At 43.1% G+C, this 16,657-nt stretch overlaps 1 protein-coding gene across 2 annotated transcripts in view; it reads left to right on the forward strand.

The window, feature by feature from the left end:
• Positions 1–16,657, forward strand: part of PPP4R4 (protein phosphatase 4 regulatory subunit 4) — a 1,921,930-nt gene that overhangs the window by 1,707,721 nt on the left and 197,552 nt on the right. For both annotated transcript variants that reach the window (XR_013600947.1, XM_078660096.1), the window contains one exon: positions 1,494–1,590. Coding sequence is in view for 1 of the 2 variants with exons in the window: in XM_078660096.1 (XP_078516222.1) it covers positions 1,494–1,590 (97 nt within the window). In the remaining variant the exon portion in view is untranslated. The remainder of the gene's footprint in view (positions 1–1,493; positions 1,591–16,657) is intronic.

Below are 16,657 nucleotides of genomic sequence, written 5' to 3' on the forward strand. Positions count from 1 at the left end.
ACTCTGGAACATGTATTTATACACAACACTATTGTATATTTATAACTCCTATGAACTCTCAATAAAAAAAAATAAAAAAACATATGTCCTAATTTATATTTTATAATTAAAGCACATTACCATTTTAAATGTGGATTTTATGATAGTTGTTTCAGCACTTATTAATGCATTTCTTCACAACAGATGTTAGCTAAACGTAAATATGTAATTTATCTTAGTTTGTAGGCATATTTGAATTCCAGGCTTACAGTTTTGTGGACATATTTTGATGATACAATTCAATTTGCATTCTGTCTTTCAATGTGATAAAAGAGCCGCCCATTTTGGACGTTTCACCAGACAAGCTCTTGTAGAAAGTTTTTGTGGTAGAACTGTAATTTGGTTTAATGTTTACCTATTATACCCTTCAAAGGAAGGAGAATTGCTCTCAGACTTCCAGTATAACTGTTTAATAACCACTTACTGGCGTCTTTTTAATCCTGATAGATTGAATGGTTAACCTCATTACTTGAATCATACTTTAAAACTGGATGAATAGAGATGTTTAAGAACACATTTAAATGTGTAGTAAGGAGCAGACCGAACATTCAAAAGTGCTGCATTGTTGATTGCACTTATTAATAGAAAAAAACCTTTAAAAACAGACATTGCCTGTAAAAAGATCAAGTTTATGACATCATTGTTAAGATCATGCAAAGTGTAGCAATGTAAAGGCAAATCACTCTAATCAACATTACGCTGCCTCTGGCTCATATGCCAGCCTATCAATAATCGTGGCCAATTGTTCGTAAATAATAATGATGTATTCACATTTACTGCTAGAAATGTATTTAAATATCATGCTGACTTTTGAAATCACTGCCTCTTTTATTTGTATAATGCAGTTGCCAAACTATAGCAATGTTTGACTGTACTATGATTTTGATTTTATAAAAACCTTTTTTAAGGTAATAAGAATGTATTATGGTAATAAGACATTAGAGTATGAAGAAAATTATGCTGCATTTTAGGTTAAGTCATGTGGTCTAGAATTTCGAGAATCACAACGTATTGTCCATCGTTTGATAGAGCAAAAGAACGTTCCCAGCAGAAGTGACAGGAAACCTTGCCCTGATGTGGTCCATGATCTAGCAGTCGTAAAAAGATGTGACTTGTATTTAGAGAACAATTCTTCATGGGCAGGTCAGCTCGATTTTCCTGTAACACATGTTTAAGAAAATTAGGTATGTACTGTGAGCAATCAGTACAACGTAACACTACAAATGATCATTACTTAGTATTAAGTGAGCCACTGAAAGATTGTCCACAGTGCTGCAAAGAACATTGGTATATGCAGAGTTTAAGAATGAATTTACAGTTACACTTTAGGGAGCTCTGACTGAATCTTTGAATTTGATAATAAAAGAAAAACATATTTTGGGAGAACATTGGATGTACAATGACAATAAACAGATAAAGGTTAAGTATTGATTTATCTTTTTTTGCTCTTTAAGTTGTAGGCAAAGAAGGCAAGAAGAAATTGGGCCGGAGTCGATCTTTCAGCAGTCATTCGATTCATTCAAAACAAGGCACGCTGGAGAAATGTGCTAAGTATGGTTCATCAGTGTTTTAACTGTCTATTACATTCAAAATTAAAGTCCTTTGGAAATGTAACTATGGTCTTTTTTTAGGAATATTTTAAATGGGCCTTATAATATGTTTGCTTTGTAAAGGCTATATTTAGAAACAAATGCTATATTTAGAGTTCAGTTGTAGCTGAAAATCCTATATTTTCTGAAGTGAGTGATAGATCTAAAGGATAGTTCATTAGTGGAATTTCCTATATTGTAGATCATTGTAGATGAAATTCCACAGGGGATTTTTAATTGCTGCCATCTCTTTGTATAATCTGCAGCTAATACCACCAGAAACATGCTATATGGTATACAAAGTATTCTTCACTACTTTATAGAATTATTGAAAAAGTATCATAAAGACATGCATGTACATCGTTTTGTGGGGAGCTGCATTAATCAAAAATGTAGCCAGGAGCATAATGAGTGGCAATGATGACTGTGTGACAATTGATAATTAAATTGCACATCAATTCATTTTTAGGTTGAGCATCCGAGACCTCTTGTATATACTTTAATATATACTTATATGTGAATATACTTTGTGGGCTCTGGAGATCAGCCCTAGGACTTGTCTGCTTCAGCTTAGCGATTATTTTTTCTGTTCAACTGCATCTATTTAACTGTCTTGATAGAAAACGACCAGCAGAGGTCAGTAAAATGCCAGAATCACTTTAACATTCTCTAGATTCCAGCCTATAGCAATTGTCTTCCACGAGCACCAGTAGAAAATAATATTTGTTTCAAATCTTGTATTTTCAGTGATATGACCATCAAAGGCCCTAATTTTATATTAAAAACAGAGCGTTGGACTATACCATTTCCTGCTGAAAAACAATATTTCTCTCCATGTGTTCCCATACCTGGCATGTCACCCAGTTTGGTGTTTACTTTCTCTCCATGTTAAAGAACAGTAGATGTTTCAGAACTAAGGATAATGTGCTGCATAGCTATATACATATTAGGTCCCAACGGCAAAACCGATTGCATTGCAAATGCTTGTTTTGGTAAAGCATATAACAGTCCAAGAGCCAAATGGATGAAGCTGCTTTGCAAGTTTTATGGGATTAGACATTAGAATGGCACAGTAAGAATATGTAAAACTGACACGAATTTTACTGTTGTCTTTGCAATTTCTTAATTTTTATATTCACCTTGGATCCACAAAGTAAAGCTTTGAATACAGGCTCATAGAACCTTCTCCAACAAATAGTGTATTTAAGAATTATTTATGTGAGGTTTCACTTTTTAGATGTATGGGGTGCCTTTCCTTTTAACCAATATCATTGATCTTATTTTTCAAATTGTGTATTGTCTCTTTTATTTGGATCTGCAATTTTTGTCTGTTTTGCCTGGGAATGAACCCTGTTAAAGGAAGATAGAATTGTTATGCCTAAATTAACTTTTCCCAATTAGTCTTACGAATTGATTTTGTATGGTTTGTAATTGTATGCATGTAATTGCACTTGGATGTTTAATCCACACTGACAATTACGTAAGCTAAAAGAATAGACCTTAATGATCGCCCATTAGTCTAATAAATTATTTTTGTTGATATGTTAATTTCTTTTTTCAGATTTTAGTAAAATGAATTGCACAGGGTGCACAACATTTTATCATTGAATGGAACTTCCCAGGGGTCATAATTACTGGGCTAATTTTCTGCTGTGAAATTTTAATGTCATCAATAACAAGCATTGTCAAAAGTGTTGTTCGAGGTGCACATGCAAATCATTATAACTAGAGAAGAAAAGGCAGGGTTATTCTGGAGTAGCTGCGTATTTATAACCAGAGGCTGTAGACTGCATTAATGAGCAACACCACAATTTTTATTTGGTTAATTAGCTCAACCATTTTCCTCATGAAATTGTTGCTCCTTGTGGCTTCCATGTTTTGTAATAATTTCATTTAGTTTCTTTCTGTCCATTATTTTTCCATGTTCTATTTCTAAACCCCTATGTGACAGATTTTGCTGTAGGTCAGTTGTGTGAAAATAGAATTCTCTTGTGACAGCCACAACCCTCTTTCCATTAAGCTTCTTGACAGATGGTAATCATTGTTTTATTCACGATATTGTCTCTGAATTTTATACACATTAGAAAATCTTTGTACAATTATGTGATTCTAGAGCACATTTTTGATGTGTTTCTTTTTTAAAACACATGTATAATAACCCTGGGCAAAGCACAACACTACGCTTGCGTAGTTTGCGAATTTTGGGCTACTTCACACTACGCAAACTGCACGTTACACACTGCAAACACGCGTAGCGTAGAGCAGCGGTCATTTTTTGCTTGCTCGCGGTCCTCATCGTCAAGTTGGCGACCGCGAGCAAGCTAAATAACATCCCAGTGAGACTTTTTCCTCGTTCCCGATCAGCAACATCAAGTTGCCGATCGCGAGCATGGAAAATAAACCTCCCGGCGAGATTCTCAATGTGGGGAGGTCAGTTTTCTCATTGGGAGTGGTCACGTATGCTCGCGATCGCTCGCGATGAGAAACTACCAGTCCGTGTTGAGAAAGCTGGCTCTCGAGTAAAAATCTACTCGAGCGGCAGAAAACTACAGCTCGCACTGGGCAAGATGCCGTTTTCACTGATTGCACAGTACTGGATGCTTGTCCGCCTGTGCATCATTGAAAACGGCATCTTGCACGGTGCAAACAGGGTACAACGCAGTTCGCGTAGTGCTACGCTTAGCGCGAAGTGCACTTCGCGAACTACGCCCAGGCCTAAATAACAGAATTGTAGCCTGCAAGATTTAACCTCTTCTATGCTTACTTTTTCATAATTATTCTTGTCAGTCAAATACGGTACATTTGGTTGAAATCACCAAAAAACTAAAAATGTAGCCTGGCTAAATAAAGGACATAGAGCTCCCACAAGCTGCAATAATAGTAAGAATGCTCCTTTGAGTAAATCAGAATCTGCACCGTCTCCTCTCATGCCTAGAAGGGTATGTGAAGCAGCCTGTTTTTCTCACTCACTAGGCAACACATCCCTGAATGCTGCTGCCTTTCAAAGGCAGACTTTTCACCTTATTCTCTGCATTGTGTTTCACTCCCTTTCATGCTTACTGTTGCTATTCTAGCGGTCTTCAAGAAAGGTCCAGACAGTGGTGCGAAGATCTTTTTAAGGATTATGATGCACACATGCTCTGCCTTCCAGTGTTTCTCACCAGTAAAAAGTGTAATATTTACCAATAGTCTTTAGGAATGCAGAGGAACAGCGAAAAAGTCTGATTACCTCAAAGCGCTAGTTAGGGCTCCTTGGATCTTTTTCAACAGAGGTGTTTATGAGCCCTTATTCCTCTTTTCTGCCTCTGAAGTGTCACTCCTCCATAGTTCTAGTTATCATTTTTCAATGCACCCCCAGTCTCATTCACAGAAACCCAGCAATGCATCATTCAAGCCGCTCAAGAACTAGAACTTCAGAGTCTTTAGATTTAGAGAATTTTGCAGTGCCTTACAATTTCTTCAACTGTTCTCTCAGCATCACAACTGCTATCCAAGATGGTGAACCACAAGTTGTGGTGAAATATCAAGCCCATTCTGCCCTCTCAGGGACTACCAGGACCTCGACTGAGGAGCTAGTGCTGATTCTGACCTGAGAAAATATGAATCATGCACCTGTCTCAGTGGATGTGATAGCAGGCACTCTGGAGGTGGTACAACCACTTGTTGATCCTGACCTGAGAAAATATGAATCATGCACCTGTCGCAGTGGTCATGACACCAGGCACTCTGCAGGTGGTAAAACCACCTGTTGATGCACCTGCTGATTCCACTGTTTTAGCTCTAACTGAACAAGGACACAGTCAGCACACTCAAATATTTCTAGGGTGCCCAAATCCTGAAAGCATTGCTACAAAACATGAAATAATTGGAGGCTAGTAAGATAAGTGATCTTCATGGGAAAGAGCTAGAAAGGTGATTGATGGGGATGGTCTAATTTCTTGTAATTGTAAAGACACCCATTCATCTGAACATATGAGGCAGGTTTCTTGTGGACAGTTTCATTATACAAACTCTTTCCCAGAAATCAAACTGGATCTGGAAATGTTTTGTCACAGTAACAATTCAGCAGCACCAGATGTCACTGAGTGACATTTCTCACAGAGTTGTGCACCCAGGAAAAGTGATGATGAAGGCCCTTACATCCGCTTAGAGAGTTTGTTGAGCTTATTGGCAAGTTTAAGAGTGCAGGAGCACAGGCTTCTAGCATCCAACAGTCCAAATTAACTTTTTTATTTAAAGTCCAATTCCATCTATCTACCACTCTCATGCTGTACTAAAAAAGGTGACTCAAGCAAGTGAAATCTAGTGCTAACCAGGGGTTAGTTATTGGAATTAAGGGTACATGTAGATATTCTGGCTACTGCGGGGGCTGGATAAAGGAAGTATTTGATGTGTTCTATGGTGGACCTAGTTATATGAGTTAGGCTCTTGTACACTAAGTTTATTCTATTAACGAACTCCTGAAAGTTATCAGGGTTGGTTATCCAGTATTGGGGTATGTTTCCTAGATTCACATGCCTGAATCATTCCCCGTTGCTGAGGCGGGAGTCCCACGGTACAAAATACAAAAGCAGTGCCTTAGTAAAAAACAGTAGTAGGCTAAAAGAAATGCCCAATGGCCTAAAACTTAGTAGCCTATCTACCTCATTATATGAAAAGAATTTCGCCTATTGTGTCCTCTAAGATCTTTACCTCAAAAAAGAGCTTCATCGTCTAAGACTCCGTCGCCGACGGTTCCATCGGCGATGAAGGTAAAGTACTCAACTTCTCCTGTGATCCCATCGACAAAGAGCCTGTCTACGACGACACCGTCGACGAAGACCCCGTCGACGACAACACCGTCGATGAAGACCCCGTCGACGAAGTCCCCGTCGACGAAGTCCCCGTCGACGACAACACCGTAGACAAAGAGCCCGTCGACGACGACACAGTCGACGAAGAGCCCGTTGACGACGACTCCGTTGACAAAGAGTCCGTCGACGACAACCCCGTCGACGAAGAGCCCGTCGACGACGACCCTGTTGACGTCAGTCCCGTCGACGAAGAGCTCATCGATGAAGATCATCCCGTCGATGACGAAGAGCCCATCGATGAGAAGCTTGTCAACAGCGATTCCACCAGTTTCTCAAACTACGCCGATGTCTTACACTCATTTTCAATTAAAGACTTACCATATACAAGATTATAGTAACATATCTCCACTGCTACCATCTCATATCCTAGAAACTTATGTTGAGGATGATGACTTTGATGAGGAAGATGATGAGGGACCATATGGTATAGCTCGCCACCCCTCTGAACTTCAAATAAAGTGTCAGGATGACGATGAGGGAGAGGATTACCTGGAACACTACTACAAGGAACAGCTCTCTACCCCATATCAAAAACCTCCCTGAAGGGTTTTGGATCAGGGAGAAACGAGTCATCTTCCTCCTACACTCATACAAGACCTACAGGCCATGTTAGCGGATTACCGTCAATGGTTTCCTCCAGTGCCAGCTGCCCCTGACTTGCCATCTTTACCTCCGGAAGTGCCAGTCTCGCTGCCGCAGATGGAGGTCCCTAGCTCTCCACCACAACCTTCTGCTACAGTACCTCAATCGCACCACAATATTTCTTCTTCCAACGAGGAAGATGTTGAAGAGGGTGAATTACCCGACAATGCTGGTAATGCGGATCCTTGGGATGACTATATCATACCCATGCCTTCTCCACTTATTCCCCAGCCATCGGATTCTCACCCTGAGGACATTGGCGGTTTTCATAACCTGATGCAACGGGCTGCAACCAGATTTCAGTTACAGTCGCGATAGAACACACTGATTGTTATTGCATGATTTTAAACAAGAATACAGGAAAGTCACAAGAGCGATCCCAATAATTGATTATATTTGGAATGAAGGCATAAACTTTATGAAGACACCTGCCCCTATACCTGCGGCCCTTCCGCGAATTGAGAAAAAGTACCGTGCTCTGCTCCTCCGGACACTCCATCTTGTCTGATAGGTCATCCACAACCAGATTCAGTTATATCACAGGCTGCCTAACACAGATCCAAAAATCCAGCTACGCCAATTTCAACGCCGCCGGATAAAGAAGAAAAGGAGGCTGGGCCTGATAGGGAAAAAGTTCTCCACTAATGCAGCAGCCTTCATTAAAGCAGCAAATTCGCTGGCCATTCTCGGCCCTTACGACTGCTAGATGTGGTCAGATTTAACAGAATTTCTTGACCTCATTCCAGAAGATTGGAAACAAGAGGCAAGGAAAATACTTTTGGAGGGGGAGTGAGCCACTTCTGAAATCATAGACTGTGCTCTAGACATTGCTAACACCAATTTTAGGCAACTCGCTGGTACTGCAGTACTTAGACGCCAAGGATGGCTAAAAGCAACATCTTTTAGCCTAGAGGTACAAACTAAAGTTCTAGACATGGTGTATGACGGTGATTCCTTATTTGGTAAGCATATAGACGAATGTATGACATTGTTCTGCATTCTGTCCATCAACTGTTGTTTTTGAATTTGTCACCCCGAGTGGGATGGGTACGCTCAGACGTGAGTCCCATGCTCTCGACACCACTGGAGACAAGCTATCCTGGCTGAAGACGGCTGATGGCCAGAAACCGGTCCTAGGATGCTTGATTCCGGTCCAGGAAAGACATGGCTTGGCAGTTCGGGCTGGACTGTTCTCATGAGGCACAGGGTCAAGGCTGATTTGCATATGGACATGTCTGACCTGGGGTGGTGTGGAGAATGCAATAAAACAATGGATTTAGGCCCAGATCTCTGTACTGGGGTGAATGTATGACATTGTTCTGTATTCTGTCCATCAACTGTTGGTTTTGCATTTGTCACCCCGAGTGGGATGGGTATGCTCAGACGTGAGTCCCATGCTCTCCACACCACTGGAGTCAAGCCATTTTGGCTGAAGACAGCTGATAGCCAGAAACCGGTCCTAGGATGCTTGATTCCGGTCCAGGAAAGACATGGCTTGGCAGTTCGGGCTGGACTGTTCCCATGAGGCACACCGTCAAGGCTGATTTGCATATAGACCTGTCTGACCTGGGGTGGTGTGGAGTGCAAAAAAACGATGGATTTAGGCCCAGATCTCTGTACTGGGGTGAATGTATAACATTGTTCTGCATTTTGTTCATCAACTGTTTTTGCAGCATATAGACGAAGCCCTTCTAGCCATGAAGACTGATACTGATACGGCAAAATCATTGGCTGCTCTTCAATACAAGCGAGGATCTTTCCAAGGGGCCAGAGGTCGTGGCTTTTCATCGAGAGGAGGCTATCAAAAGCAGCAAAAAAGGCAAATGTAGTCACTATATAGACAGCCCTACGGCTAGTCGTCTTACAGACAATCCTCCTCGAATAGTTTTTCTCGCCAGGGCCGACGAAGGCGATCAGACAATCAGGGTCGCGATTCCAACAGAAAACAATGAGTTCCGCAGGACGCCAGTCATCCCTCCATCTCTCCCTGTGGGTGCAAAGATCTCTGCCTTTGTTCACCATTGGCAACAGATCACTACGGATCGATGGGTTCTCGACCTAATCAACAGCGGTCACACCCTGGAGTTTATCAAACAACCACCTACTACCCCACCCAAGGGTCCCCCGCCCCCTTGTCTTCACTTACTTTTCAAAGAAGCCTTAAAAATGCTCCACAAGAATGCAATAGAGAACGTTCCACCATCTCAAAGGGGAACCGGGTTCTACTCTTGTTTCTTCCGCATAAAGAAAAAATCAGGGGAGTGGAGCCCGATTCTTGACCTTCGCAAGCTCAACAAGTTTCGGAAGAAACAGAGTTTTCGGATGGTGATGGTTGCCGAAGTTTTAAGCTGTCTCAATGAAGGGGATTTTATGACTTCTCTGGACTTGGAGGACGCATACTTCCACATCCCCATACACCCCACACATCGCAAATACCTGCGATTCACAGTGACTGGCATCCATTATCAGTTCAAGGTGCTTCAGTTCGGATTGAAATAGGCACCAAGGATCTTTACGAAGTGCCTCGCACCAGTGTCAGCAACACTGAGATCTCAAGGAATACAAGTGTATCCTTAACTCAATGAAGTGTGGCTCAATGGTTAGAGCGCCAGACCCTGATGCAGAGGTCTAGCCCGGGACCAGGGTTCAATTCCCCGCCTCGGCGGGTCTTGGGCTCAAATATTCCACGGACCTGATAATTCTCGCCTCGTGCCTATTCCAATCATGGAGTCCCACTCTGCAACTCTGGGCAATAGCTTGCTTAATCTCCACAATGGCCCCCACAACGCTAAGAATGCCTGGCCTCCACCTTGGTGGTGCCCAGGAGTGGACACCTCACAGGGAAAGCCAGGATGGGTTCCACAGCAGTATTCGTACAAGCGCCTTGAGACCCTTGCGGGTGAGTAGTGCGCTATACAAGTATCAATTTACAATTTTACATTTTACATTTAACTCGAAGACTGGTTGCTCAAAGGTCCTTCGCAGCAAGTAACCGAAGATGCAATATCAGCATGCCTGCATCTGTTTTCAAAGCTAGGACTCACTCTCAATGAGAACAAGTCACAGTTACGTCCTCTCCAAGTGATTCCTTTTCTGGGAGCAATGCTACACACCATACAGTGCAAAGCATTCTTGTCAAAAGATCGCCAACTACGTCTGCAAAGATTGGCAATATCAATCTCAAAAAGAAAGTCAGTTTCTGTCCGGACATACACTTCCCTTCTGGGGATGTGCTCATCTGCAATAAACCTTGTCCCGTTAGCACTGAGGTTCCGTGGTTTTCGGGACCGGACTCCATTTTGTTTAAGTTGTTTGTGACGCCATTTTTGTTGCCCTCACGTAGGCCTATGGAGGTAAACGAATGAAGAAAGTTGCATGGGCTTAGTTGTTCATGTATGCATTAACAGGCCCTTTTTCGACTTGGGAGTGAACTGCAAGATGCTGACCCCGTCACCTGAAACTGACCCTTTCACGAAGCCAATTTCTCTGGCTGATCGTTGTCTAAAATTGCCAATCAATCCTCAGGATATCGTTAACTTTTAGTTTCTTGCACATATCTTATCCTTTTCAACATCTGAATTGTTTCTTTCCTTACGACTTTTCATTACATGGGTAGTGCTTTCAATTATGGGTTTGTCCGGCTTGTGGAAATTAAATTTGGGACAGTCCTAATAATTAACTTTTGAGTTGGGTTACTGTAAACTGGGTTTTTGTTAATGTGATACTCAGTTAGAAAATGCGTCCTATTGGTCAGAATTTTGCGCAGTGGGTGTACATTTGTAATGAGAATATGGTGTATAAAAAGAGATGTCTTGCTCTACGAAAATTGAGCAGCCTCCTGAGTTGTACACCGTGTTGTATTGCTTGGTTTACTGTTACTAGCTGCAGCCAATACATTTGATCTTTGACACCACCTAGAAGTATTCCGTGTCTCTGTATGCCAAGACAGGTGAATCCGAAGACTTCGGGTGTGTCCCTGGCACCGCTGGGTTCTAAGAAAACCCGGTTCTTCAGTTGGCGCCCAACGTGGAGCGACTTCAGTGGTACCGGTCCAAGCCTGAGGATCGTGAGGAGCCACATGAGGAAATTCTGGAGGAAGGCCGCCACTTCATCGACCCCTGCATGTCGACGTGGACCGAAGGTATTTTCTGCGAGGCTTCCCGCTTTCAGACGGCTACGAAGGACTGCTGCCCTGACTGTCGCCCTGTCTTGGACCCTTGATTGATCCTTTGTAAAGCGAGATGATAGACGGTCTTCTGGTGGCGTGACAGATATTTTGGTTAAGTATAAGTGGGTCGCTCCCACGACTTTGTTTTGGTTCTTGGTTTTGATTCGGATGTTGCAATAGCCAAAGCCAAGGGGCTCGTATATTTACGAGTGTATCGATAGTTGATAACCCCTTGAAGTTTGAAGCTAGATTAGTGAGCTATAAGATGCCTGGTCTTAGCAAAATTAGGAAATGGTTTAGTTGTGGTTGCAACAGGGATTCCAGATTGAAGGATTCATGTCCGATACCTCCGGTTGGAACTCCGACTTATGAGCTCTATTCAAAACACGGAGTGGGTCCTATCACTTATAATGAAGTGTGGGTCCACTATACAAGGATAGATGGTGTTTTACGATGGCCCCAACATGGTAGTTTCGAATTAAATATTTTCGATAATTTGGAAGTTGTGCTATTTAGGAAGAAAGCCCGTCCGGCAATGTTTGACTCTTTCCACCTTTGGCGTAAGGAAGCCAAACAGCGAGAAATCAAGCAAGCAAAAAGAGATAGGAAAGATAAGAATATGTCAGTACTACAAGCTGCTAGGCAGTTTAAGGAAGATGGAGAAGAGCGTGCGAGTGAAGTTTCAGATAGACAGCGTTGCATGGCCATAGATAAATGTTATCCGGCCTTGCCGTCTTCTCCTCCAAAAGTGATTGAAGATCCTGAAAAAGATCCTTTGATGTCTCATTTACTGAGATTGCCACCCCCTTATGTGCAGGGTGCTACTGCGCCTCCATTACCCCCGGTTGTTGCACCCTTTGTTGTTCAACCTCCTGCTGTTGTTCAGTCACCCGGTGCTCCACAGATGGTGTTGCCTCCTACTGTGCAACCCACTCTAGGGTCGCCAGCTTTGCTATCAGCTTTGCCTCAAACTCCTTTGCCTTCTACTTCTGCATCTTCGACTCCTACTGTTCTTGTTCCTACACCTCTTTTGCCTCAAAATACTTATTCTCCAGTTCCTATGTCTACTCCTTCTTCTCCTTCTGCTCGAAAACGAATGACTGAGACTGTTGCTGATCTGTTGTCTCCATTGTTTGGGTCACTGAATATGACCCCTGTTTCGGAACGAAAGCAGAGTCGTAGTCAGCTTCCTAGTTCCGAGGAACAGACAGTGTTGGATTTGTTGGCTTGTAGATGGATTTTAAATGCTTCCAGGTATAATTTGCCAGCGGTTATGGATGTTTTCTTTCAGTGGGAGCCGCCTAAGCAAAGGTATGTTTTTGATGTAATGTGTACTTTTCTCCGTCAGGAATGGGAAGATAATGAGTTGGGTCTGATTCCACAGGAAGTGCTTGATGTTCAGTCCGAATTTGCTAAAGGGACGATAGTGGAATCTGATGTTACAGATGCCGTGGAGACGATACTTGTTTTCAGGTCTAGATTACCGCTTCAGACATTGTACGAACCTGATTCTTCTGTTAGGAGGAAAGCGAAGCAGTATCCTATGAGAGAGGTTCCCCCTGTATGGAGAGAGGCAGTTGCTGCTAATGTTAATCAGGGTATGCAGGCTGAGCCGGCTCATTTTCAGCGAGTATGGGTACATGTCCCTTGGAAGAGAGCAGAGGTCTTGGCTCTTAAGCAGACCTTGCCTGATCTCCGTAAGAATCCTGCTGGTTATTACAAGGAGTTGTCTCAGACAGTTGAAGCGTGTATTATGAATTTAGCTGACATAGATATGTTAATGGGTAATATAGTTCCTCAACCTTTGTGGGCGAAGATTCGTCATGAGAATCATGCGCAAGAATTAGGAGATACGTGGGCTAATATTGTTGCTGCAGATGGTCGGCAGGTAGGAGGTGCCAAACCTGAGCCCTTAGTTTCAGAATTACCTGGTAGGATTATTAATTTAATGAAAACTATGATGCCTGCTTTGCGAGTGAATTGGGACAAGTTGGCAGCATGCAAACAAAAAAAAGACGAGAGTGTGTCTGATTTCTTTACTAGGTTTGAGGAAACGTTTATTGATCATAGTGGTCAGGACATGAGTACGGAAGGTGGTCAACGATTGTTCGTGGACAAATTTGTCTTTAATTTGCTTCCCGAACTTTCTAATAAGTTAAAGGACTCTGAGAGCTCATGGGCTGTTTCTTCGTCGGCCCAGATATTGGCTACTGCACAATATTATGAGAATAGGGATAAAGATGAGAAGAAAACTAAAGATTTAAAGACGAAAGTTCTTTTGCAGCAAGCTTATCCGCCTCGTCAGAATCAGCCTCAGTTTCAGCAACCTCCACAGTTTCAGAGATTATTACAGAAGCCTGAGCCTTATGCTCCGCGATTCTTTCCTGGTCGTAATCAGTGTGCTTATTGCAGAGAGGAAGGTCATTTCAAGAATAGTTGCCCGGCTTTGTTACAACGTGCGAATGGCGTATCTGGTCAGAGAGGTCGTGGTGGTTTCCAGCAAGCTCCTAGGGGTAGGGGACGTGGTGTGTTATCCCAGAATGAGCGTTCCTCTTCCCTTCAGAATTCTGCGAATTATTTTGACAGACAGAATGTTCCGGCTGTTCAGTCTGCACAGTACTATGTTGAGGATTATTATGTCGAGAATGAGAGTACTGGTTATAATGATAGTTAGGACAGCCATGGGCAAAGAGAGGGAGTAGTGTCAGCTCCAGTAGACCAGAGTGGACCTTATGTTGAAGTGATTACATCAGGTGTGGCAGAACCTTTTCTTTTGGATACTGGTGCGACAAAGAGTTCTATTATGCACTCTAAACTTCCTGGCGCACCTTTGTCTGGCTTGACCAATGTTTCCGTAGGATTTTCTGGCGCCCCAGTTCGTAACCCGGTTTCTAGTCCTGTGTCCCTTTCTATTGGTCCTTGTGAAGTAGAAGCTCCACTTATCTTGACGACTGGTTGTGGTGAGAAACTGTTGGGTTTGGACTTGCTGAAAATATTGCATGCGACATTACATTGCTCTCCTTCGGGAGTACATCTTACCTTGGGTAAGAAAGTGATTTCCCCGATGTATTTGTCTAAAGATTGTCTTCCACTGGAATTGCGTTCTCTTCCTGATACACTTTGGGCTACAGGTCCCAATGATGTTGGTCTCTTGCAGATTCCACCCTATGTTGTCACCCTTAAGTCAAATGCTAGGCTACCTCGTATTTCCCAATATTAAATATTGAGCGATGGCGTGAGAGCTCTTCTAGCGATTGTTTATGATTTGGTTGAGAGGGTGTAGTTGAAGAAACGAGAGGTAATGTGTGACAGTCCTGTTTTGCCTGTCCTTAAGTGTACCGATGCTTCTCAGCCACCTGTGTATCGGTTTGTGATCGATCTTCGAGAAGTGAATAAGATTGTTGTGCCACAGTTTCCTGTTGTCCCTGATATCACTGCTTTGTTGACTCTGATTTCTGCTTCAGCAGCCTGGTTTTCTGTTATCGACTTGAAGAATGGTTTCTTCAGTATTCCCATTGCCGAGGAGAGTAGAGATATTTTTGGCTTCTCTTTAGGAGGCCGAAGCTTCCGGTTTAAGAGAGCTCCTCAAGGTTATTGTGAAAGTCCCTCCATCTATAGTCAGGCGTTGAAAACTCAGCTTGATGGTTTTGTGTTGCCTACTGGTGCTACTCTTATTCAGTACGTTGATGATTTGCTGGTTGCTGCTGATAACGAAGAGATTTGTAAAGAGGCTACTCTTTCTTTGTTACGGCATTTGTCTGACCTTCATCATAAAGTGTCCCTTCCAAGTTACAGTATTACCGACAAGAAGTAACCTACTTAGGTCATCTCTTGTCGAAGGAGGGAAGAAGGTTGACCCCAGAGCGAATTCAAGCGATTGCGCAAATGAGTGTGCCGTCTACACAGAGAGAAGTACGTGCTTTCTTAGGTATCACCTCGTATTGTAGGCAATGGATCCCCAATTTCTCATTGCTAGCGAAACCTCTGTTAGCACTGACTTTTAAAGTACTCCCTATCCTCTCCCTTGGTCTGATGAATGTCAGAAAAGTTTTTTTGAATTACGTGATGCATTGTGTTTGGCTCCGGTGTTGGGTACTCCAGACTACAGTAAACCTTTCACACTGTATGTTCACGAGAGAGAAGGTTGTGCATTGTATGTATGTATGTATGTATTGTGCACTTGTATAGCGCAAAATCCTGCCACCCAAAGGGTATCCTGGCGCTCTTGACTCCACTGAAACCTATACGCAACACGTTTTAGCCAGCTCTGGGGAAGAGATGAGTTTTTACATTTTTCTTGAAGGAAGACAAGTCCTCCAAGCTCCTCAAGGATAGTGGAAGGGAGTTCCAGAGCTTCGCAGCTGTGAATCCAAATAATCGGACCCCCATTCGAATCCTGTTAATCCTGGGAACCACAGCCAGGTATAACGAGGATGAGCGTAGCGGCCTCGCTGCGTGATACCAAAGGAAAAGGTTCCGTAACATTACTGGGCCTTGGTCATGTAAAGCCTTAAAAACCAAGCAGGAAGATTTAAAAAGAATTCTCTGATGAACTGGGAGCCAGTGTAGATCTCTAAGTGCAAGGGAGGAGGAAGCAACGCGAGGCCTAGCAAGGGCTAATTTTGCGGCCATATTTTGGACACGTTGCAGTTTAGAGATCAGGTTGCCAGGAGCCCCCAGAAGCAGTGCGTTGCAATAATCTATCCTACTAAGGATAATGCCACGCACCACCTCTGGTCTAACCTGGAGTGGCAGCAGGGGGAGAATTTTCCGTAGCATACAAAGTAGCATCATACAGACAGAGACAGTTTTGTCGACAAAGCCGTTCAGCTGAAGGTTGGAATTGAACATTACTCCAAGGTTACGGGCAGAGTCCACCGCCACAACCTTACCTAATGAGGAGGACGGCCAAAGATCAGTCGGCAAAGCGCGTGGGACGCGGTCCGATGAGCAATGGAGAACCTCCATCTTGGAGCTGTTAAATTGAAGCGAATTGTTCCTCAGCCATTCGGACGTAGCCGTCATACAGCGCTGGAAGGTATCTGTGGACACCGCATCTTTGCCTTCCAAGGAAAAGATGAGCTGGGTGTCATCAGCGTAATTGATCACTGAGATGCCAAAGGATTTGATCAATTTAACTAAAGGTCACAGATATAGGTTGAACAGTATGGGGCTGATCGCGGACCCTTGCGGGACGCCTTGTCCCACTCTCCTAATACCTGAGCGAAAAGGTGGTAGGGCCACCACCTGATGCCTGTTCTGAAGATATGAGATCAACCAATTCCTTGCCAAACCAGCTATCCCGGCCTTCTCCAACCTGTTGACAAGGATGGAGTGGCTGACCGTGTCGAACGCAGCCGATAGGT

This window comes from Lissotriton helveticus, chromosome 9, assembly GCF_964261635.1.
Source record: "Lissotriton helveticus chromosome 9, aLisHel1.1, whole genome shotgun sequence".
Classification (NCBI taxonomy): domain Eukaryota; kingdom Metazoa; phylum Chordata; class Amphibia; order Caudata; family Salamandridae; genus Lissotriton; species Lissotriton helveticus.